General features: G+C 37.2%; 1 protein-coding gene across 3 annotated transcripts in view; it reads right to left on the bottom strand.

Annotated features, from left to right (window-relative positions):
• The window catches only part of ATAD2B (ATPase family AAA domain containing 2B), a 79,494-nt gene that overhangs the window by 20,086 nt on the left and 34,830 nt on the right, over positions 1-24,578 (bottom strand). For 2 of the 3 annotated variants that reach the window (XM_075750505.1, XM_075750507.1), the window contains 9 exons: positions 21,379-21,690; positions 16,621-16,753; positions 14,563-14,749; positions 13,708-13,893; positions 12,934-13,069; positions 12,423-12,619; positions 9,730-9,889; positions 5,942-6,064; positions 734-871 (listed from right to left, as the gene is read on the bottom strand). In XM_075750505.1, coding sequence (XP_075606620.1) covers positions 734-871; positions 5,942-6,064; positions 9,730-9,889; positions 12,423-12,619; positions 12,934-13,069; positions 13,708-13,893; positions 14,563-14,749; positions 16,621-16,753; positions 21,379-21,690 — 1,572 coding nt within the window. The remainder of the gene's footprint in view (positions 1-733; positions 872-5,941; positions 6,065-9,729; positions 9,890-12,422; positions 12,620-12,933; positions 13,070-13,707; positions 13,894-14,562; positions 14,750-16,620; positions 16,754-21,378; positions 21,691-24,578) is intronic. The other variant, XM_075750506.1, reaches the window with a different exon arrangement.

Below are 24,578 nucleotides of genomic sequence, written 5' to 3'. Positions count from 1 at the left end.
TATGCATAACTATCAGTATATCCCTCATACTCACTTTCTCTTCCAGTCTTTATTTTGTTTATAACAAAAGTATCTGTTGTGTATTTACCTGTTCTAATCAACTTACCTCTTGAAAATAATTAGCAGTGCCTCTGATTACCTCACCACAGTTAAACAGTCACTCACAAATCTAGAGATTTTGATCAATTAATTGGACTAATCCAGTAGGCTGCAGTGAGCATATCGTAACATCCTCCAACAACGGGTACTGACTACTGAAAATCAGGTGCCATAAAGGAAAATACGGTTAAATTTGTAATCTCTTCTAACTTTTAGCATGATACTGTATGTGCTGAATAACTATAGTGCATGAGAGAGAGTATGAAGCAGCACGTAGGTATGTGCCAGTGAATACACACACAGAGTAAACAAATCTTAACACTTATCAAACAGATAACGGTGATCTTCTCATTGGATCAGAGTTGTCTCAAACTGAAAATAGCCTTTTACAAAGAAGAATGTAATACTTGTATTACATTAGTTAGTCTTTATCACAAAACCAGAAATCCTGCTTCTTTACAACTTCTTGGGCAGAGATTTCATGTAGTCAGAAAAAGAGTATTTCCTAAAGTTCTACATGTTTCATGCCTAAAATTACTTCCGGAAATAATCAGTAAACAGTAGTGGAGACATTGGAAATGTTTGCCATTGGAAATACCTCTAATTTTGCACAATTATCACCCAAGGTACTCACATGCACATTTATTCGCAGAGTTGGGCCACACTGCCATTGTAGGTTTTTGTTTGTTCCGAAATGCCTCTTCAACTCTAGCTTCTGTTTTCCGTACAGTGGAACCATGAGGATTTATTTGTTCTGCTGTTACTGATAAGCCTGCATACAGAAGATAAACATACCTATTTAAATAAACCAAGCTGCATAAAAGTATTGAATTTTAAAAAAACTTGGAATACCATGCTGCAATAAGAACACATCAATTAATATTTGGCTGGACATTCAAAACAAAGATTAGAATCAAGAATTATTTGTTTTCTACTGACAAAATAACTTTCCAGTTGCATGGTCTTAAAACTGTCAGCTCTGACGGATTAGAAAAATATGACTACCTCTCAGGCTTGCGTCCCCAAAGATTGCACTCTTCTATCCGTATTTCCTCTACAAAGCAAATTCTTATTGACAGTTTCAATTTTTCCTGATTTTAAACAGATGATTTAAAATAAGTGGCAATTCATAATGGCATTGTATGCCATATCAAAAAGAGCATCTGAATAAAAACCTTGTATTGTCACCATGATCTATGTTACGTAAAATGGATCCATTTCAGAGTCAATATGAGCTCTTAGATTAACAAAATGCAATTCTGCTTTTAACAAAAAGTCTGGTTTGCTTTCTGTAATATAAGTTCTTCTACTATTTCATAGGGTTTTTAATTAAATTCTACAAGTGCAAACTTTCACAATGGTTAAGCACATTTTAAAGACATAAACAAATCTCTCACATTTCATATTTGTGAAGCAGAATTTCCCATCCATCCACTGAAACAATCTTCAGAATGACACTCCATGTCTCCACCAATAACCAGAACCAAGTAATCAAGAGCTGACAAGCAGCTCTAAAATTGATGGATGCAGGAATTAAAAGATTCACAAAGGAACTCTCACCTAACAGTTAATAATTGCAGCATAAGTTTCTAGGTAACATTACAAATATTTTAAACTGCATATCAAACATATTTCATTACTCAAAACCTCCACCACTTCTACCTTGTTACCTGCTGGTTTCCACAAGAAGCTGCAAATTGCAATTACCTAGTATATATTGTTCTTAATTTACCAACTTGGAACTTGCTATTCTTAGATTTACCATCTTTCAACAACAGCACCTCATTTCAGTAATACAAGAACAAGAAATTCTAGTTTAACTTCTAGATACTAATTTTATTATACAGTTTATCATTCTGTTACACTGCCGTACTTCTTTGGAGACTGGTCACCAGTCTCAGTACTAAATAAAAATGGAAGATCTGTCAAAAAAAACAGAAAAGTTGTGGAAAAAGAAAGTGAGGTAGAAAATAGCAATCTTACATAGTTTTAAAATGGAAGGGAAGTAGCTTGCCAAGAGAATTGTGAAGAAAATGGATATGGAGTTTTTTAGCCTTACCCTCATCTTCAGTATCCTGGAAATAAATTAAGAGCTAATACATGACACCATTCAGAAAATCAATGGCTTTTCAACTGGGTAAAGATTAAAAAGCCTACAGTAATGTCACTTGCCTTCCAAACTCCTCTGTGATTCCAGACAGAAACACTTGATAACATTTCCAGAGAATCTATTAGAAGCCTCATACAGATCAGTTTGCTCAATTCCATCCAAATCTCATGTTGAATGTTGAAGTCTTTCCAAATGTAGCCAAGAAAATGTTGGCCAAGTTCTAACAAAGTACGGGGTATGTTCTTTTTGTCAGAAGACAAATTTCCTTTCTGATGGCCACAGCCACCCACTCTGACTCAATCTGTGACTTGCAACACTATCTTGACCTCTTCTGAGCAGGTGTATTACTACAAGTTCTACATTCGGTCCAAGAACTGCTAGTAGATTCGCATGATGAACCTGGACTTGTTTTTCATAGTCCCACTGTTTGCATTATTGCCCTTCTTTCACAAGAGTGCTGTTGGCAAGCTAAGAGTTTTAACTCTGGTACGGCTAGAAGGTAGGAACCTTTATCAAGCTGAGTCTAGACATACGCGCAGAGCAGTGTGGACACTGAATGTTTGGGGGTTTTCCCATCAGAGCGTGTACATACCAGTACACTGGCACTTTTAAAGGAAGATGAAGAAAGAAGCTTAGGGTACTCTGAGCTGAAAAGCAGCCTACTGTGCATCATACAGCAAAGCACACTCACTATGACTTCAGTCTCAACATTCATTTAAGGTCTTGTATGGACATCTCTTGTTGATACCAAAAGGAAGTACTGAAGGGTTCAATTCCCCACCACTTTGTCTCATACACTGGGTCAGGCAACAAGGCTGGCTGCCCAATTCAGCATGATTTCATCGGGTAGCTCCACTTGGGCGAACAGCCTGGTACGAGCAGCCACCCTTGCATTTAGGTGACCAGTTGCACAAAGTTTTTGGATACCAAAAGGCTTACAGAGTTTTCCTCAAGTACTTCCTCACTGAAACATTCCATTATTTCAAAATATACTCTTATTATGAAGCAGGGGGGAAGAAGGAAGATCTGGGGATCACTTCTATACTTAACCATCTGGTAATCAATCCAAAGAAGAAACCAGAAATCTTTCAATAACCTTGTGGACATCAAAACAAAAGAAGAAAATGCAAGTATATGCCTTTGTCATCCCTTCTCCAAAATGTTCTGAAACAGGGTACATGTCAAAGTCTAGACCAGCACATGCACTGTGATTTTGCTGATCTACTGTCTTGCTGAGCATATTCTGTAAAGCAAAATGGGAGTAATGACAAGGTTGATTAAGCATTCACATCCTTTCCATCTATTACAACGACCAGTGCCAAGACTACATGCCTGAAGTGCCATCTTCTACATTGTTCTACACCACAATCTTTCACACAACTCCTGATCCAGAGATAGAACAATCTCTTGTGCTTGCCTTATAGCATGAGGTTTCCTCAGACCTCAAGACCTTGATATATCTTTCTTCATTCGTAACCAGTTAATCTAACACAGCTTCTTCCATGCATTCCAAATCTTCTCTCCTTGCTAATCCAGTAGTGATCTTAGCCTTCCACACTCTGCAGCTGGACCAACTGCACAGCTCATTGTTGTTGAAACCACCACAATGTGATCCGGAAGCATGAGCTTCTTTGCAACGTGCCTTGCAGGTATCCGTGACACTGTAACAGTTTCCACGCCAATGCGTAGAGCGCACTTTGAAACCTGTCCGTTGCTGTGTGTGAGCTGCTGTCTCTCACAAACTGGTACCTGCTCTAGGTGATCTTGCTTTCGTGGGGGAGTGGACTAGATGATCTCCAGAGGTGCCTTCCAACCCCTACCATTCTGTGATTCTGTGGTACTGCTAGTCACCTACCTATACCTCCAGCCCACTAATCACCATCTGACACCAACAGCATCTTCTTTTTCTGATTTAACAAGTTCGTTGCATGACACCATCAGCTTTAATTATGACTTCTGAAAACCCACCCCTTTCAACAGGGTCTGCAGGTTTTGTCCCCAGAAGTATTTATTACTTGGTCACTGCCACAAAAAGAAGGACAGTGTACCAGTTAGCTCTTGGAAACTTGCAAGGAGGGACCAGAAGCTATAGAGTGTCTCTCTGTAACAAAGAGCTCTTACAAACAGTTACTTTAACCTTGGAAGCAATAACCTTTAACAATCATGGGGGACTTGTAATGGGTAATTAACTGAGCATAGCTCACAGCATGACACTAAGGCCAGAATTGTGAATATTCTTATACTTCTAATAGAAAAGTACAGAGGAGAAACGAAGGCATTATATTAGTTCTATTTTACAACCACAGTGAATTACAATTGGTTCTCTTATCCACAATTCAAGACACGCATTGGAAGCTTGTACAACAATTAGACAAAAAAATGCATGACTGAATGGGAAAATAAAAGGAACTGTTTCCATTTTAACCTGAAGAAGAGAAAGCCTATAGATACTTGCAAAGTTCAAAGAAATTTATTAATAAAGGGTCTTCAATCTACTGACAGAAGTATTTCAAGAACCAGCAGCTGTAAGTTAAGACCAGCCAAATTCAACCTAGAAATCAAATAATGCAGTTTTTTACCAAAGCAGGAGGCAAAGCAGGAAACAACTTGCCAAGGTAAAGCTGGAATTACTGAAATCAGTAATCCCTAAATCAGCAAGAATTTTTTTTTTCTAGTGTTATATTTCAGTGATTTTCAACCTTTTTCAACTTTCAGAACTTTAAAATTTTTCCACAGAGGCACAGAATCTTTCATGTAAACAGAGCCCTCCTAGGAATATGTTTGGGCTTTTGATTACCATTTGCAGTCACTTTAGAAGCTGTCCACAGACTTGGAGGTTTGTGGACTACAAGTTGAAAACAATTGCACTAATTTAAACAAAAACTAGAGTCAGTGATGTCTTCCAATGTAGGGGGCTGTATTTCCTGATTTTGGACTATTAGATTGTCAACCTCATGCTCCCCTCAATGTGGATGCAATAGTTGTTTCTTAATCAAAAAAAAAAAAAAAATCAACAGATTATCACCAAAAGTACACTTGTGCACATGCCAGGGTGAACTGAAAATCATAGAATAGTTTGGGTTGGAAAGGGCCTTTAAAGGTCATTTAGTCCAACCCCCCCCTGCAATGAGTAGGGACATCTTCAACTAGATCAGGTTGCTCAGAGCCCCATCCAACCTGACCTTGAATGTTTCCCAGAGATGGGGCATCTACCACCTCACTGGGCAACCTGTTCCAGCATTTCACCACTCTCACTGTAAAAAATTTCCTACTTTTATCTACTCTGAATCCACCCTCTTTTAGTTTAAAACCATTACCCCTTGTCCTATAGCAACAGGTCCTGCTAAAAAGTTTGTCCCCCAAATCCACTGGTTTAAAAAGCCATTCTCCCTTACCGTAATTGTTATTACACTGCATTACACGGCATTTTTAGAATACAGCTCTGGTTTCACCACATCTTCAGTTAGTACAGCAATCTCAACATATATCTGTTCTCTGTGTTTTACGATACTGTTTGTACCAGTTTGTAAAGAAGGATGGTGCTTTATTGGACCAGCTCACATAGTTGGAAAAAGTCGACAAGTTTCAAGCTCAGTCATCCTTTAACATGCACCACCTGAGTCTGATGTGCATTGTCTATTTCATCTTAAATTTAATTTTTTATATGGACATTTGTAAATTCTGGTTTCTTTCCCATATATGTTGTGTTATGATAAATGAAGTTAAACATACCTCTTTTTCTTCTCGCTTCCTTGATTTCCTCACACATCTTATTAAATTCTGGATCCAGTTCAGCAGCAATGATAGCATGAGCAGTGTCCTTCAAAGTACATGCTCTATGTCTAATTATTTTATCTAGAAAACAGAACAGCACACTTGTTAATTTTATCACAATTATGTAAATTCTTTACCATTTCTACATTGTTCTGTATGGTATATTACAACAGCAATATAGACAGAAGTAACTGGGAAATATTACAAATGTATGAAAACACAGACGGAGCAATACTAAAAAATTAATAAAAAAAATAATAAAGACTGAGCATGCTAAAAAATCACAAGCCAGCTATTTAAGAGATAGAGGTTTCAGAAGTACAAATTGTTACTTTAATCAACAGTGACATTTATAAGCAAATGCAAACGGTGAATGACGAACACACCTAAATCAACTTGCAATCTTTAGAAACTTGCTAGAATCAGCAGGTGTAGCCTTTTCCACGGGCAGATCTACACAGAATAATGGAGTGCAGTGCAGAGAGTCCCCAAAGGAACAAGAGACTTGTCCAGGACTGAATTTACCCACTGGGGTCAAGGAACATTCATACAATTATTCTGCCTGCAAAATAATACTGGATGTCTCCTGCACCTGTAAGGTAGACCCGTCTTGCTTAGATTCCTCCCCTGCTGTTTTGTTGGGTTTTTTTAAGCTAAAGTATTGCTTAATTGTTATTTAACAACTGCTAGAAAATTCAAAATTGTGCTAAAATAGATTACTTTATTGTTTATTTTGAATAGCTATTTCTCATTTTAATCCATTCAGAAAAACTGCCAAGAAACAAGCCTCAAGTGTGCTACATTGTCATCTCTATGTGGGGAACACGACAAAAAAATGTTGCCCACACTGGAAGCCTAAATGCAACTCACAAAAAAACATTTTTTTCAGAAAAGACCAGTTCCTATACCTTTGAAACACAGAAAATAAATTAATCCAATGTTGTTGAAATTTGAAAAGTAATTGTAACTTAATAAGCAAGCCCATAGGTTGAGAAAATTGATATCTAGAATGTTGCTTTTCAATGAAACCTACAACAGTCATTGTTTGACTTTAGTACAGACATATATAATTTGTCAATTTATCCACAGCGAATTACTTTTTCCAGCTGATGGAGATACTTCAACAGCAAACATCAACATTAATGTCTACAACATATTATACAATTAGCAGATTTAATCTGTTTTAATAATCACTAAAGACAACAATTAAGAATATCAGTGAACATTTATTAAACAAGGTTTATAACTCTAGAAACAGCAAATTTCACAGTTAGAGAAACTGCTAAATGAAAAAGAATATCCAGTATCCAGCTCAAATTAGCCCTACATATGTTTTTTGGGGAAGTCTACCTCCACTTAACTGGAAACTAGAAATTTTTACCCACATGTATTCGTGAAGCATTATGTTTTATGATCACAAAAAATATATTGCATTCTTTGCAGATATAATTTTGTGATATTAGACTGCAAAACATTTGCCAGATAATAAAGTTTAAGATGGCCTTGCAAAAGGGGGGGGGGGGGGAGGAAAAATCAAATCAAGAGTATTTGATTGAACTACTACTTTCCTCTAATCCTGTGATGGGCAAGACTTTCCCCACAGACAGTGCTTCAAAGAGGCAAATACTTTTATGTCTAACACACAATGGTTATGTTTCCATGCCTTTAAGAACATTTCCTAGTCAAACAATGGAGGGGGGAATCAAAAAATAAAAAAATCCCTATCTTACTATAGAACCTATCTGAAAATTTTATATCAAAGTATCAGTGGGGAAAAAAACCCACCAAAAACAAAAACCAAAGAAGCCAGTTTTGAATATCTGTACATATCTGTACTGCATATAAATCAGCTAGTCTGGTACTCCAATTGCTTTTCCAACTTCACGACAGGACAGAAGCAGGTACAGTATGATTCTTTTGCAAATTCAAGCATGAAGCAGAGGCAAGCGTATATGCCCAGCTTTAAAGAATGTGAACATATATAGGTTAATATTCAGTTAATACATCTGAACGCATGTAATGCTTACTCAGAATAGACATGATGTGCTGTTTCAGCAGTGTATTCAGACAAAAGCTCAAAAAATCTTGTATGCCAGAAGAGCAGTACATCATCCATTGTTGACAGGGCAGAGGACAGAACTATCTTTCATTACCTACCCAATGATGAGAAACTCCAATGCAAAACTTAACCTAGAAATAGCCAGATCGATTTCTCCCAGCTCAGTCCTGACGGGAAGGAAAACCAAAATTTTGGTTCCCAAAATATATTTCTTAAGACTCTTTCTCTTTGGACAAGCTCAATTTGCCACTAAATGTTCCCCAACCTGTCTTTGCTATTTTATGTTTCTGCCACAACAAACCTGCGACTTGTGTTGTTTATGATCCTGAGCAGATCTGACCTTAGAAGTCTACAGTCCCTTAACGCCTGCTCTAAAACTTATAAAAACTTCTTCAGTCTACATTTCCTAGAATTAAATAACCAAGCCCACAGATCCAAACAGCCTAAAAATGAGAACAACGGGTGTATATTAATGCCAATTTTTCCCAACGTCACAAACATACATCAGTCGTATGCAGGAGGCCTCTCATAGTCCTCATCATCTAAACAGGCGCTCTTCAGAGACACTCAGAATCCCAAGTGTCCATCAAGGGCTTTGATTAGTTCACATCAATTACACATTAGAAGTCCTCAAAAGTGTGGTATCAAGAACACAGAAAACCTTTTGCTGTATATTATCAATGTATTTTTTTTAGTTGTAAAATAAATCACATCATAAACTTTATTCAATTTCTCTTTCACAGATATGAACCAGCGCTTGGTTCAGAAGGCAACGTGAAACACGTGCAACTGTTTGACCAGACTATACTGTATCTAGTCCACATGTGAGACATTTACAAACCACTCACAAAATCAAAAATTTGAGAAAAAAAACCATACAAAATCAGGCTGTAGCCTGGTAAAATGATTTCACAACATTTAATGAAAAACTTTTTAATGCATTGGACTATGTTTGCAGATGGACTCAGATTTCCAAGTATCACAAATACAACTACATTAAAAGGGTGCTGCTTTGTTGTTGTTTTATTGATGAAGCTGCCAATGGAACGGCTTTCTTTTGGCAATGTACGCTGTAAGGCAGCCTTAGCGAAGAGTACACAGGATGTTCTTTCCTTAGATTTGAGTGTGAACAGCTTTTACATGCATTTCAATCTACAAATTCCATTTTAATTGAAAGCATCCCATAACGCTTTGTCAAGACAATACCTTCTAATCTCTCCTAATCAGCTGCAACTGACTTCCTTGCCTGATGATTTATCCTGGTTTATTTCTATCCCCAAATACATAGTTCTTAATTTCTGTGCGTGAATTTCACGTTCTGAGCCAATGTGGAAATAAAGCAGGCCACTGCCAGATTGCGTGCAGGATTCTCTACAGAAATCTCCAAATTACATTGGGGTTTTGTTCCATATTAAAAGTCTATTCACTGAAAAGGAGCTATCAAATTTGAAAAGGAACAACAAAACCTAATTTATTAGAAAACAACTCTGAATGCTGTAGTTCTGCTCTTATAACGTCCCCCAGCGCACCACATGCCTCAGAATAGTAGAAGCACAGACCCTCAGGACTTGCTTATCCTAATTATCACATAGCATGCAGTTTATTGAAATGCCTGAATAATAACCAACTACGTGATTTAATACCAAGCTTTAGGGTTTAGGTAGGCCAAAAAGAAGTAGGTCATTACCTCCAGGATCTTTGTCTGGATTGTACTCCAATGCATTGCTGCAGATCAGGTCAATATCTGTTAGGAAATCCTTGGCTGTTAAGTAGTTGTGTTTATCAATTTTGGTTATTACTGTTGATAGGTCCATTGGCTCTTTGATAACTTCAAGGTAATCTGAAACCTATAAACAAACAACATACAGAAATGACACAGGACCATATGCATTCCATTTGAACATTGCCAATTTCACATCTTTATACTGTTATTTATTCCACATGCTTAGCTCTAATACATTAACTAAACATTAACTAACAACAAATTTATGTTGAAAGACAAAGTTTTATCAGACTAAATAAAACATAGGACTTCCAGAGCTACTTTTTGTTCAGTAGCTCACCAATTTATCTTTCAAAATTAGTTTAATTGTATTTTTTGAGACAAAACATTTTAATGTCAATGTATTTTTAATTTTATTTAGACTGATTTTTACTTTTTTTTCGTACAGCGTTGTAGTACTGTCATGTGTTAGAAAGGCAAAAACAATCAGTCCAACTCAAACCCTAGGAAACTAGGGAAGCTAGATTTTGTTCACCTTGTAGGTAAAGTTCTCATTAAACTGAAGTCAAATTATCAGCTCTTAAATATCTTCTATTGAGTAGTTCTTTCAATCACTCGTTCAACAAAAAAAGCCACATTGTTATCGACTGAAGACATTAGACTGACTGTACAAAAGGGCAGACAAGGCAGAAAGCCTCGTGTCAGAGTTCACAGCTTACTATAAGCCTAACTCGTAACTGGAGATTTAGCAGCCACGAGGGTACACTAAAAAGTATTTAATGTAATTAATGGTACCGTAAGGGGCTCAAGCTTGATAGTCAAATGCATCAGCACAGCTGCTGTAACAAAGTTCAGCAAAAAAAAACCCCTATAAATTTGTTATTTACTTCAAGGGAAAAAAAAAAAACTATACTCAAATGTTTCAATGTGATTAAGATTACAATCAATTAAAAATACTGGCTGCCTCAGAAGCAGTGTTTTTTTCTTTTGAAATCGCCCACATATGACAGTAGCTGCCAAAATACTGAAGAGTTAAATACATATTTAGATCAAGCCATAACAGCTCCGTAAGAATTTTTTTAAAATAAAGTATCTGTAGACATTCATACAAAAACATATTACAACATAAACTAATATCAATGCATTACTTCACTGGACAGCAGTCTATCACCTAATTCCTTAAATATACACATTGACATTTATGATGAAAAATTAAAACAGCAGAAATTCTCTTTTGTCTCCCTCTATGGAGACAAACATGATGATAATTGGTTCAGTGATCGGAAAGCCAGACCACAGGCTTCCCTTTCTTGTTAGCACATCATCAGAACGAATCTTCACTGGAAACCGTAAACACTGCTGCTGAATTAGTCAAGAAAATCCTTATCAGACAGCAGCATTCTCTGCAATGCAAGTAGGAGTGGAACAAACTTAACACATTTTCTAAGAAAGTCAAGCAGATAGGCTCTTGTAGAAAAGGAAAAGATAGTCCTGAGCCTAAATGCACCACTTGGGACAAAAAGGATTACATTTAATTTCTAGTGCTGTGATATATCAGCAGGGTTTTTGACAAGCCTATAAATAACAAATTCACATTTCTATTCTCTCCATCTACAAAACAAGGACAGTAATTTGTTCTTTTGTTACATGTCCTTTAGACTGCAAGTTCTTCGGGGAAAGAAACTGCCTTTACTACACGTATGAAGTGTTTCCTACAATAATGGGCATCCCAAGCAGTTTCGTCATAAAAATCACAGTTACTGCTCAGAACATGCTCACACTAAGTTGCCACATTGAAGAGCTCGTCAGTCTTTCAAAAGCAGTCAGTTAGAGAAGGCTACGGAAAGCTCAAATTAAGAGGACTGCACGGGCCCATAAAAGATGCCTGTCCCATCCTGCCTGGAATTTACACTGCAGATCTGCTTTTTACAATGCTGTACTTTTCATGTCTCTTAATGTCTTCCAAAAGAGATGCGTCTCTTCAGAAGCAATTAAGCTTTTTTTTTGTTTTAATTAGCAAGATTGCAAAGCTTGCAAAGCTTGCAGTGGGCCAGCATCTGATTTCAAAGTCAGATCGAACACAATCCTACTCATATAGCAGCACCTGAAAATAGATTTGCAGATCGAACTGTCTCATCAGTTAGGTGTGCACACTCCATAATCAACCAGTTAATGCCTTATAATGTGCTACCACCTGTGATTAATGGCATCCACAAGCATTACTGCTGAAATTATTCAACAATACTATTAATGCTGAATACATTACAGAACACAGATCACTTTCCCAATATTATCATGTCTCTGATTACAATGTTGTAAAAGCTTTTATTAAAGAGTTGTATTTATGGTTTCAAATATTTCAAGAGCACCGGTAAGGATAGGCATTTTTAAATGCTGATTTCAGTTAGAAAACTGACAGGAATACACAAGGGTTTTCAGTAGGTCACTAGTATAGCCAAAGAACATGCTCCAACTCCTTGCATCACAGATGAAGAGGCTGTGACTATCTCACCAGCTAAAACCCAGTATTTTAGATTGCAAAGATGATGGATCAATTTTTCTTATTAACTTATTCATTTTTCTTTTTTTTTTTAGAAGAAAACTATTCTTTTTCTAATAGTTTCAACTTCATTGTTTGCACATTACTGAAACAAGACCTCTTCAATATCCACCGGTTTGCTGAAGATGTTAAAGCGTTTGTCTGTGGCCAGCCTCTTGGTAACATCCCTGAGAAACAACCGCAGCTCTCTCAATGTGTTCTCTTCCTGGTCCTCCATTCGCTGTTTTTCCGCTTCTGACAGCTCACGGGCTGGACATGGCAGTGCAAGAGGAAGAACTTCCAGAGCACGAAGAGCTAGGGAAAAAACCAAGAAGTCAGACAATGGAAATATTAACAACACAGTGGCTCTTGGGATTATGCCACTCCAAATTTCATTACGTATTTAATCTGCCTCATCGATCTAACTAGCACTGCATCCTTAACCCCACAGCGCTTCAATTTCCAAAACTGATAACTGTAATGCACAAAATTTATTCTGGGCATTGATTTACACTGTCAAATGTTAATTATGCTAACTGTCATTCACCCACACCTTCTGAAAAAGGGAAAGATCACAAAAGAAAACATTCAGATCACATTATTATTGGTTTTACTGTAACTTAGTTTACCAGCCTGTTTCCTTCTTGGTGGGGGCATTGCTGCCTCATCAAGAATTAACCCTTTGAAAAATCGCATTCTGTCTTCTTCACTTGGTCTTTGAATATAAAAAACCTCTTCATATTGGATTCTGAAAATACATTTCACCTAAAAAATTAAAAAAAGCCATATGAAAATTTAACCTCCACTCAAAAATACATGATTAATGACCATATTAAAACACTAGTCAGTAACTTTTCAAAATTAACTACAGGAGAGTAGATAGTAAACTCTACCCAAAGCTGTGTACACAACCTAGGGAAAACAAATACTTGTAATTCTCACTGAATTTTCTGTAGTGACTAGACCTGTAGTATCCCATGATTCTAATAGTGGCCACCTCTGCAGTGAAAAATGAGAAGGGGCTGGATTTAAAAAAAAAAAAATAATCAAAGAAAATGTTGAGAAAAAAATAGGAACTCCCCTCCCCCCATCCTGAACATCCAAGGATGAAAAGCTAAAGGTCAGGTCTTTAGACTAAATCTGCATTTAATTACACTGAAGTGACTTATCAAAATGAACAATTTTGTCTTAGCAAAGTAGCACAGAGATTATGAAAACCAGTAATATGGACATACTTCCCTCATTAAAGAAAATAAGAAGCATTTAATGAATATTACATTTTCAGTTTGACATATTTTAAATTTAGTTAGAAAAGCAGTGCAAAACAGAATGTTTTTACACTATCAAAACATTCTGAAGAGCACATACCTCCCTAACAACGTCTCCTTCCACAAGACACTTACCTCTTCAGGCAATTCGCTATACATGGACTCAGAGGTAGACAGTAGAAATATAGGGGAGAAAGATGGTATATCTTGCAGCAGAGTTAGAAAAGTAGCTCTCACAGTTTCACTGACAGCTTCCCACCAATCACCAATATGAGGCATGTAAACAATACTTGGTACTGTTCTTCGAGCTTCACGAAAGATCTAATTAAAAGAAACAGTGATATTTAAAGTAAAAAAACTAATTGTTAGTATTATTATCCCTTGCAAGTAATAAAATTCTTGTGGAATAGGAAATTACCTAAGTTTGTGGTATTTTATATACAAATGTTCCAGTAAAATTAAATTACCTAATGATAAAGGCTTTCTAAACAAGTGTTTGTGACTGTTAGCTGTATCATTCAATTATTTTACACCAATGTACTAGGCAGACTACAAAACAAATTCTTGTCATTTAAGTTTTAAAAACTTTCTATGACTGACCAATCAAGATGAAAATTAAACTGGTTTGCAATCCACACAAAATCCACCACAAATTGTTTTGAAACCTAAACATTTAGAAGTAAATAACTGAACCTAGAACCACAACAGGCCAATTCATACACAAGCTAATAAAAAGAAAATCAGGAACTGAATACCCAGATTAAGCTGACTTGACTGAGGGGGCAAGTTAAAAATGTAATTACTCTCACTAGTCAGCAGAGAGATCTCAATCAGCCTCTAGAGACCCCTTTCTTTTAAACATGAAAACAGAAGGAGCCTATGAAAACCTGGCTTTTAAGTTACATTCCAGTTAGCTGCCTTTACATTGATGCACCTAATCTATTCCAGAATTACACAATTTACTCATTACAATAGAATCTGAAATATCACCTGTGCACACGATTCTTCAGGTGTTTTGGCACTGACTGAATAAAGTGCTGGCAAATCTAGCCTGTGTACAGAGAATTTTTCAAGAGTGTGCAATAGTGCTGGAGCAAGGTGCGAAGTCTGACCCGAACCTCTCTCTCCAGATAGCAGTAATCTTGGTCTGTAAGAGGTTGGCTGGTGATAAGCTGACCTGCAGCAAAACAACAGTTACAAAATACAATTAACATGCTGCTGTTACCAATGGATGGATATACAGAATAAGATTTTTTCAGAATCCAAAAGGTATTCAGTAATGGATAATAGTTCCCTACAATAGCCTTAAAAGATTCAACTGACTCTAGTACAGCTCAACACTATGCCAAGTCTCAGTAACTCGAGCTTTGTCTATTCTTAGATTTCACAACAATTTAATTCAAACTCATCTGTGCAAAGCTATACACATATTAAATTCATGAAAACTTTGATTATAACCAGTCTATTTAAATCCAATTCCTTGATCATATAAAAGACTTAATGGACTTCCAGTGAAGGTATCTATTTAATCATGTTTAGTTCAGTCCTCACAACCAAAACATCTCTTCAGTAGCCTCAGGAATCCCAGGTCAATCCATTCATCCCTTACAGTGCTATCTAAGATTTCCAAGAACCACCTAACATTTCAATGCTTTGTTTATTTATGAAATAGGACCTGAAGTAGAATGGAATAAAATCACTATTCATATTCCATTCCAGCATATTCATACACTCCTATTCGGTAGATTTCCAGACAGAAGGAAGACTTTAAAGGAAAAACTGCAAAGGTAAACTTATTTTTTTGTTTTTGCTGTTAAGAAGAAATTCTAAGGAGTCCCTACAAGGGTTTTGGGGTTTTTGTGTTAGTTTGTTTTGGGGGATTTTGCCCTGTTTTGGGAACAAGTGAGACATGAAAAGAGAAGCATTAGGTTTTTCCGTTAAAAGTCTTTTCCATTTATAGAAAATTTATTATGAAATAAATTTTTTTAATTAATTTGCATTTTGTCTCGTTAAGGCATTTTTATCTGCACATCAATCAGCTTGGCTAGTGAAACAAGACTGGCTGGTTTTATTTCAGGTTAAATATTTTGCAACAGCTATGAACATTGCTGACCTTTGGCTTTTCAGTTCTGGTGGTGGTGGTTACACACAGAGACAGCAAAATCAAAAATGGTCAGATAGATTAAAGCAGGCTTACATAATTTACAAAGATAAACACACTCTTTGAGATTATTTTATTTAGACACACATCCACAAAAATACGTATCATTGTTTTGGTTTTGGATTTCCCCTCCCGCCCTCACAACAAAAGCTTAAATTTGTTATTAAAATACTGGACTATGCACCTCAAACTAGTCTAATTCTCATTTTTAAGCTTAGATTGCCATTCTGGCATCACTCTTTCACACAAAAATTTTAGGAGTTTTCCACAAGATGGCTCTACTAAACAGTACTACTACTGAACAGTTTTCCTCATCTCATTTTCTTTATTTACCAAACTCCCTGCAGAACCCATCACATGAAGTAATCTAAAACTATTCTTAATACAAAACAAAGAAATTTTAGTTTATTATTGTTAATTACTGTAACCAGTCCAATTTATACAGGAAAGACTCATCCAAATTTCACACATACTTTCTAAATTCCCATTTTCCCAAAACTTTGCATGAAAAACAGCTGCATACACTGAAGATCAACAATAGTTTAAACAAAGAAAATGCAAACAATCCCTCCAAACTGTACGCACATCTCTTCCCAGTTCTTAATCTTTCAAATCAAAATGGCTTGTTACAATTAGGAATCGCTGTTAACATCCTCACTTCTAAGCTACACCTGTGTGTTAGGAAATACTTTTGATTACTGTGTCTAGGAGATGTGGCCTTTCCTAAGACCACTCACATATCTAAAACTCTTATCCATACACTCCCATGTTTCTACTACAGAACACTGTCGCCACCACAAAGCAAAAGATCATCTCTGTTATCTAATCTGATGTAAGAATTACATCGTTTTATTTATTTGGTTATATGCATTTAGAGAAACACTCACGTTGTAAAATGAAGGTAGGGTTTATGTATAGCAGCTGATGACTGTTTCTTTGGTGATCCTGAGTGACAGCTCGTCTCAAAAATTGATGAAGCATTCTCATCTTCACTGTCATCTAATATTAGACTTGGTACATCTGTTCCAAGAAATATATTAATTAGAACCTTATCACTTCAAAGTACACACACAACAAACAAGAAAAGACATTACAATGTTTTTCATGTAAATTATAACACATTTTCAAATGTAGAAAAAAATGAATTAAAACCGTTTAAATATCAGAACAAAGTACTTACTACTTCAAAAACCAAAACAAATTAAATATTGTATAAGTCTAATCATAATTACAATTTATTTTTTTAAACCATCAAGCAGAACAAGTTCACAAATACTACAAATGTTTAACTTGTTATGAAATGCTTCCTTTGGTTTTATTTCACAACTAGATGTTTTTCAAGGATAAAGTTATAAAATCTGTAATTCCTCATACTATATAGAATTTTGTACTTTTTTATTTGTTCAAAGTGCCCAAAATTTTACAGATACACTTGTTCCAAAATTATTCTCAGCACAACTACCTAGACAATGTTTGTTTATGAAGAATTGTTTTCCATTCTCCGATAATCTGCCAAAGAATATCAAATTACTTTTTATGAAAATCAGTTCAATTCATTCTGTGTCCATATACCATACCTTAATCTATTTTAATTCATTTGCTAATACAGTAGCATAATGAACAGAAGTACTTTCTATACAGACCTTCAGAAACTAAAAACTAAAAGATTGATTACATTCAAAAGACAGACTGCAGGGAGAAACAACTGCAAAAAATATGAATATGGCATTGAGCCCAAAGAACCAGTTGACAGATGAAAATCAGGTACAGCTAAATTAGCTACCAAAGCTGCAACGGGATTAAGAGTAGGCTGCTGTGATTTGATAATGGGAAATAAACTGCTACAAGATCTTTATTTGCCCCAGGAAAGTTTAGTTGATGTTACCCTAAGCAAGCCACTCATTTTCATTCCCAAAGAGAAATCAGTCTACAACGACAGGATGAAAATGGTCTCAGCTGCTCAGCTGTACAGTTAGAGCAGAGCAGAGGTCAGGTCTTCTGAGGAACAAAATGCTCTGCGATGGATGGGCAGCGTTTCTGATAGCAGCCCAGAGTCACTGCTGTACGTTGCTGTTCAGGGCAACCACGCGACATCCTAACAGTAGCTCAAGTTGGCCACAGCCCCTTACAAAAATGGACTGAAGTGTAAAATACACAGAGATCTAGGTGTTCTCAAACATACAACCCACCACACGATTTGCCTGATTTGCATGAAGCCATGGCACAGGTACTGCGACACTGATCAAACCACTACCACAGGACAAAAGAATCAACTTCAAGGCAGCATTAAGTGTTGGATGGAGATGCCATCTAAGGGCCACACATCTAGACATGTGGTCCCAGAAAAAAATTAAGAGACAGCAAAGGTTCCCTTAGTTGGCTCTGTGATGTAAGCAACTGGACTCAGAGTAGGCTGGGCAGGAATAATATTCTGCTGGTATGGGATGAGGACATGCCAGATCCCTTGGCAAGGGATGATGCAGTCAAACACCTGACAATCATTCCTCAGGGGCAAAGATAAAAAAGGCTTGCAGACCCCAAACCAGTGGCCAAAAGCTAGTCCATAGCAAGCAAAAGTCAGAAGCTGCTGAACATTTAGCTCTGGGCAAGGATAGAGGCCTTCAAATCAAGTGAACACAAGCCTCCTAATTTTTGTCTCACTGCAGTCCTTAAACATGTAGGATTTTTGCTATACCAAATGTATACCCATAGGGTATGTCCTATGTTCATATACAAGACACAGCTTTAGCTTCCTAAAATATATAATTACTAAAAAAGTCAACCCAGCTTTTAATCCCAAGCATCAAGCCTCTGTGACATCACTTGAGCATCTGAGTCACTGAATTAGGAGAACCAGGAGTCATTACTGAACTACAAAGACATGTAGAGAACTAGATCTGCAGATTGTACGTACACCAGTAAACATCTGCCATATACCTGGCTCTGAATTTAAGAAAACTGAAGCCCTAGCGTGTAATCTACATTTACATTTCAAATTATTGTATGTGAAAGTGGATTTTGCTCTTTTTAATACAGATTAAGCTTATTATTCAGTATTTTCTTCAGTTTAAGTGGGTAAGAAGAAAAGCTAAGGTATAGAAGAAATTTCGAAAGAAATCTTAGTTCTTCTATCTTCAAAACAATCATCTACAAACATTTAAAAGTGACCATAGCAACAGAATTATCTAGTAAAACTATTATTTAACTCAATGAATGCTTCTAAACTCACTTTGTTAGCAATAATGAGCAGAAATAAATAGGACTGTAAACAATGTAAGCAAAGAAAATATTCTGAACCAGAACTTTAAAACAAAAACAGTGACACCTAATTCAATTCTTCAACAATAATGACAATCTCTAAATTGGGCATTACCAACAGGTTAACAGTATACAGAGCACCTTCAACAACTTTGGTTATGAGATCCCGATAGGATCCAATGGCAGCTGCAAGCCAGCTCACTTTCCCCTACCCACCACCACATGCTCCCAGGCCCCATCTCGTGCAAATTCCAACACTTGTTAAAACCTCCAGCTATCCCACAGTCAGCAGAAAACTAACCTGACAAAAATACATCATTTTTGGATGAGTTTGCTGGTTAAAATAGTTTAACAAAGGGCCTGACGTACTCAATTAAGTGCAAGGGATAGAGCAAAAATGTGCAGCTGGGCTGGAGGAACTGCAGCAGCCAGCACAAGGATCAGCTTAAGCTGCCTGGGCTGCAGTCTGAAAGTGTGCTCTGGGATAGGAATGAAAAGAAAGCCGTGGCTGTCACAGATGTGCTTTATGACTGGGCTATTTTCAAGTTAATCACAACCACAAGTACTGTTTACATAGTTGGGGGGCATGAGGGTGATCCCAGATAAGAATAGTACAAAATAGTATGTCAGAATAAGTAGGTATCAAAACCAAGATATCTTGTTCAACATTTAACTTCCAAGAAATGACCGGGGTAACTATTAAAGTATGTCTCAGAGAACAGCTGGGTAAAAAAAACCTCAGAACCTATTGACTCACTGCCAGTCAAAACAGTCAGTCGCATTCCTTCTTACTCCCTGCTTCCTCAATGCACTCCCACTTCAGCAGGGTTCTGGCACACATCTGACCCCTTAGTGAGTTGGTTTTACTCACTAATTTGGCAAAAATCTAACTTGACAAAACAGCAAATAGTTCTCCACTTGCTAAGCCAGCACAATCAACTCAGAGGATCAGGAGTGCATCAGGCCAGTTCAAGGGGAGGGAAGCCTCAGGACTTTCTCGTTAACCAGTAGATGACCATTACACAAGCTCAGGTATCTTGGCTAACAACAGTCTCACCTGCTGAGCTGTGAGCTCTCCACAGCACTCCTCTGCAGCTTGCTTCTGCATCATCATCAAGCAGAGGATTGCGGACAGCTAACACTCAGGACAGGAGCACCATTTTCAGGTCCTATCACACTGAGCAACAGTGTCTCACTCTTTTCTTTTGTTCCACTACGATTATCACAGAATCACAGAATGGTTTGGGTTAGAAGGGACCTCAAAGATCATCTAGTTCCAACCCCCCTGCCATGGGCAGGGACACCCTTCACTAGACCACGTTGCCCAAAGCCCCATCCAACCTGGCCTTGAACACTTCCAGGGAGGGGGCATCCACAGCTTCTCTGGGTAACCTGGTCCAGTGCCTCACCACCCTCATAGGGAAGAATTTCTTCTTTATATCTCATCTAAATCCACCCTCTTTTAGTTTAAAGCCATTACCCCTTGTCCTGTCACTCCATGCCCTTGTAAACAGTCCCTCTCCAGATTTCCTGTAGGCCCCTTTAGGTACTGGAAGGCTGCTCTAAGGTCTCCCCAGAGCCTTCTCTTCTCCAGGCTCAACAACCCCAAGTCTCTCAGCTTGTCTTCATAGCAGAGGTGCTCCAGCCCTCTCATCATCTTTGTGGCCTCCTATGGACTTGCCCCAACAGGTCCCTGTCTTTCTTGTACTGAAGACCCTAGAGCTGGACACAGTATTCCAGGTGGGGTCTCACAAGAGCGGAGTAGAGGGGCAGGATCCCCTCCCTTGACTTGCTGGTCACGCTTCTTTTGATGCAGCCCAGGACACAGTTGGCTTTCTGGGCTACACGTGCACATTACTGGGTCATGTTGAGCTTTTCATCAACCAACACCCCCAAGTCCTTCTCCTCAGGGCTGCTCTCAATACATTCTCTGCCCAGCCTGTAGCTGTGCTTGGGATTGCCCCAACACACATGCAGGACCTTGCACTTGGCCTTGTTGAACTTCATGAGGTTCGCACAGGCCCACCTCTCTAGCCTGTCAAGGTCCCTCTGGATGGCATCCCTTCCCTCCAGCATGTCAACCACACAACATTACGCCCCATTATTTCTTGTATTTAACATGTAATTACTTGGAGGTCTGTCTTTTTTATGATGGCACTCACACCTATGGGATGTTGGTCTCCATAGGTCAGTTTCTTAAATTCCACAGCAACTTGGAATCAGCAATAATAATGAAGCAACATCCAAGCAAACCGTATTTACATTCTGACATAACACAGAATCAAATACACATCAGGTGTAAGGCTAGCAATACAAGAAAGCCAGTTGAAATATTTCCAAATTGAAACAGCATTTCCAAAAAAACCCCAAACCTCCAACTCACATACCTTCACTTTTGTCACTCTGGCTAAATTCAGCATGAGGAAACACTTTGTGTAAAACTTCAAGAAGGTTCATGTAGGTACGTTCCAACAGTGGTCTGATCACAGGAGATAGCGCATGTCCTGAAGATGTCACGGCACGTTGGGAAGCAGGCACAATATTCTGCATTGCATGATAGAAATCCTGTGCGCTGAGAACTACTGAAGAAACATCAAGCTGTAGTTTCTGACTGCTCACATAAATCTGAGGATAGCGTCGTCTCAGGGCAATCAAGGCAGCCTCAGTGCAAAGTGCTTTTATGTCAGCTCCACAGTATCCTAGTGCACACAGAAACAAAAATATCTTCCATGAAATAGCATTGCTGTGCTACATATATTTCAAACATGCCTAAAGCTAAAACCGATCAGTAATACTTAATTGTCAAAGTCCAGAAAGCATCTGCCAAAAGGTAGCAGGTCATAATCCAGTGACAGTGTTGTGTACCAGGAAATTACATACAGGTATATTGAAATATAATAAGAAATGAATTCCACACTGAGGTTAAAATTACCTATGTTTTCACTATATAGTGTGATATATAGTGTATTTTCAGCCCAGGATTATAGGTCTGTCATCGCTCTTTCTCTTTCTTTAATATTGTCTAAAGTATGTGTGCAATTTTAACAGGCTAGCCCCTCTTGTCCTCCTTTACTTTAAGATCTCTACATGAATATATTTTTTAATAGCAAAGTAATTTGTTATACTGAATGAACATACAGACTTTAAACTTTTACAGACTGAGAAAATGAGCAGTATAAAGCAAAATGTTTCACGAGTAGAATATGGAAGAGATGAAATCTCTTGTTAAAAAAGTATACTGTGGACTCTTGAAAAAATGTGAACTTTTACTATCGAGAAAAACGTTTCAGATTTTTTAGAGCTTCATAATTTTACTAATATAACTGAAAGACTAGAAAGCCTATTAAAAAGCATTAGAATTTTAATTTAGCGTAGCTTCTACATATCTACAGGTGGCTACCTATAATTGCTTAATCATCATTACTGAAAAACACAGATCTGATAATTATGAAATACTGAGAGACTTAATACCTCTGTGTCTTTTGCAGTTCTAATGGTTTGGGATTTTTCCCCAGAGCTAGAAATTAGATTTCAAATTTTTCCATATCTCCCAGCAAGAGACATTATTATGCCACTGTATTTTGTAGCACCATAGTTCCATCTTTCAAAAAAATGTAAAACATTATTCCAGTAGGAAAACTCTTTTAGAGAATTATAGTCACTATAGAAAAATGTGTTGCACTGAGGTATCACCACATAAAAGTTCATAGGTTTGCAACGAAGTATTTACGGAAGCTAATTAATCAATTCTTTAGTTAAATTATTCTCAATCAACTTTTTTTAACTAGACTTCCTCCTCCCTGAGAGGTCTTACACCATTTGCGCTTTTTCTACTCTATTTTTGTATTGGTCTTTTGGCAGCACCAAGTCCCAAAACTGAAGCCTGCCGTCTTGCTCCTCTTTATCCTCTGATGTTCTTTCAGTGCTGCTGTAACACACATTTTTTTTTACAAGACCCATACAGCAACAAGGAACAAAGCTGATTCCACACATAGTGTTGAAAAATGAAAAAGGAAACAATTAATATGGAAGATAAACAATTTTCCATCCTCATCTTTCAGATATATGAATTTGGGTGATAATAGCAAGAAAAAACAACTTTTTGTCTATAAAGATGACTTAAGTTGGCTGAGACTTCAAATTCCACCAGTTTCTCATATATACTTGAAAATAATTTTTAAAAGGCAGAAAAAAAACCAGATGGAAGATCACCATAAATACCAGACTCCTGCAACTTTTAAACTAAGCTTTACATTTTTATAAAAAGGTTAGTAGCTATAAAGGTGTAAATTTGATGAGCGCACACTGTGACTATTATGTAAAAGTATGTAGCAATTCACATTCACAAGTTGCCTTGAAATAAATACATATGACATCTGGAAATGTGGTCAAATACATCCACTATATTAATCAATAGGCAACTAAGTCTTTACAGCAGTAAGGTTTTTGAGGGTTTTTTAAACTAACCCCCATCATGAAATCAAAACCATGCAGGCACTCTCCATCAACCATGTGAACCCACTAGACAGTAGCTACAGGTGCATCAGAGAAATCAAAACCAAGGTTTTGCCCCTAAATTCGGCTTTGTTCTTTCAATATCAGGTATCGCATTCCATTTAAATTGGTCCACTTTTCATCTAACTAGCATTCTAGATTAAACAAAAAAATGGGGGGGGGACACTAAACCAAAGATGTGCTAAACATATATAGCACCCTGAATGCCTGTCACCTTAAAAAGTTTAGCATCTTCATGACAAAAGGTTCAGCAGCTCAGGAGCTATATCCTTTCCAATTTTTCTATTAATAAATGCTGTAATATCACTTTCTAACAGTCATTTTAATCACCGCTTGTACATCTCCAAAGAATTGCAAAATTAGGAAATAATAGCCTGTAGCCTATTTTTAAAATTAAATTCTCAGGTGATCAGATACACAATTAGTCTCCATTTCTACTTTTCATTTCTCAGGAGCAATTACATTTGAAGAGTAATAATTGGTGTCTTTTTCTGAGGGACTCTCTTGTGCATACTGTACATCCATTTCAGTGACAGGAAAACTGCAAAAATCCTCTATCTCGTGAAACATTGAACAGCTTTGTATTCCTAACAAGTAAATGCACACTGATTACGAGAAAGAAAAATATAAGTAAAGTATTGTCAAAGCAAAAAAAAAAATGTATCACTCCAACAGTAAATAACCTGAATTTATTTTTGCCCAAATTGACACTATAATATAAAACCAAGGTTCAGTGCATTTGCTTCCAGTTTTGAAGGATCTCACAAAGGATGTTCAATTTGGCAGGCAAAACATACTGGCACACCTTAACTCCGCACAAAACAAGTATTTTTGTGAGGTAGCCCATTTTGTTCTACCCATCACCACCACACTCTGCTAAACATTTTTGAAGTACAACTTTTAAAGAGCAGGACAGCAAACAAGTAGATTTCCACATAGGTTTTCAAAGAATACATTTTGATCACTGAAATTTTGAAGTCATAGTCTTCCACCTCTACCGTGCCAAAATTATGTCCTCTCTAAAATTTCTTCTGCCTAGTATTCACACCAAAAACCTACAACAAACAGCTAC

This window comes from Balearica regulorum, chromosome 3 (genome assembly GCF_011004875.1).
Source record: "Balearica regulorum gibbericeps isolate bBalReg1 chromosome 3, bBalReg1.pri, whole genome shotgun sequence".
Taxonomy (NCBI): Eukaryota; Metazoa; Chordata; class Aves; order Gruiformes; family Gruidae; genus Balearica; species Balearica regulorum.
Note: the sequence above shows the minus strand (reverse complement) of the source record. Positions and strands in the feature narration are given on the sequence as shown.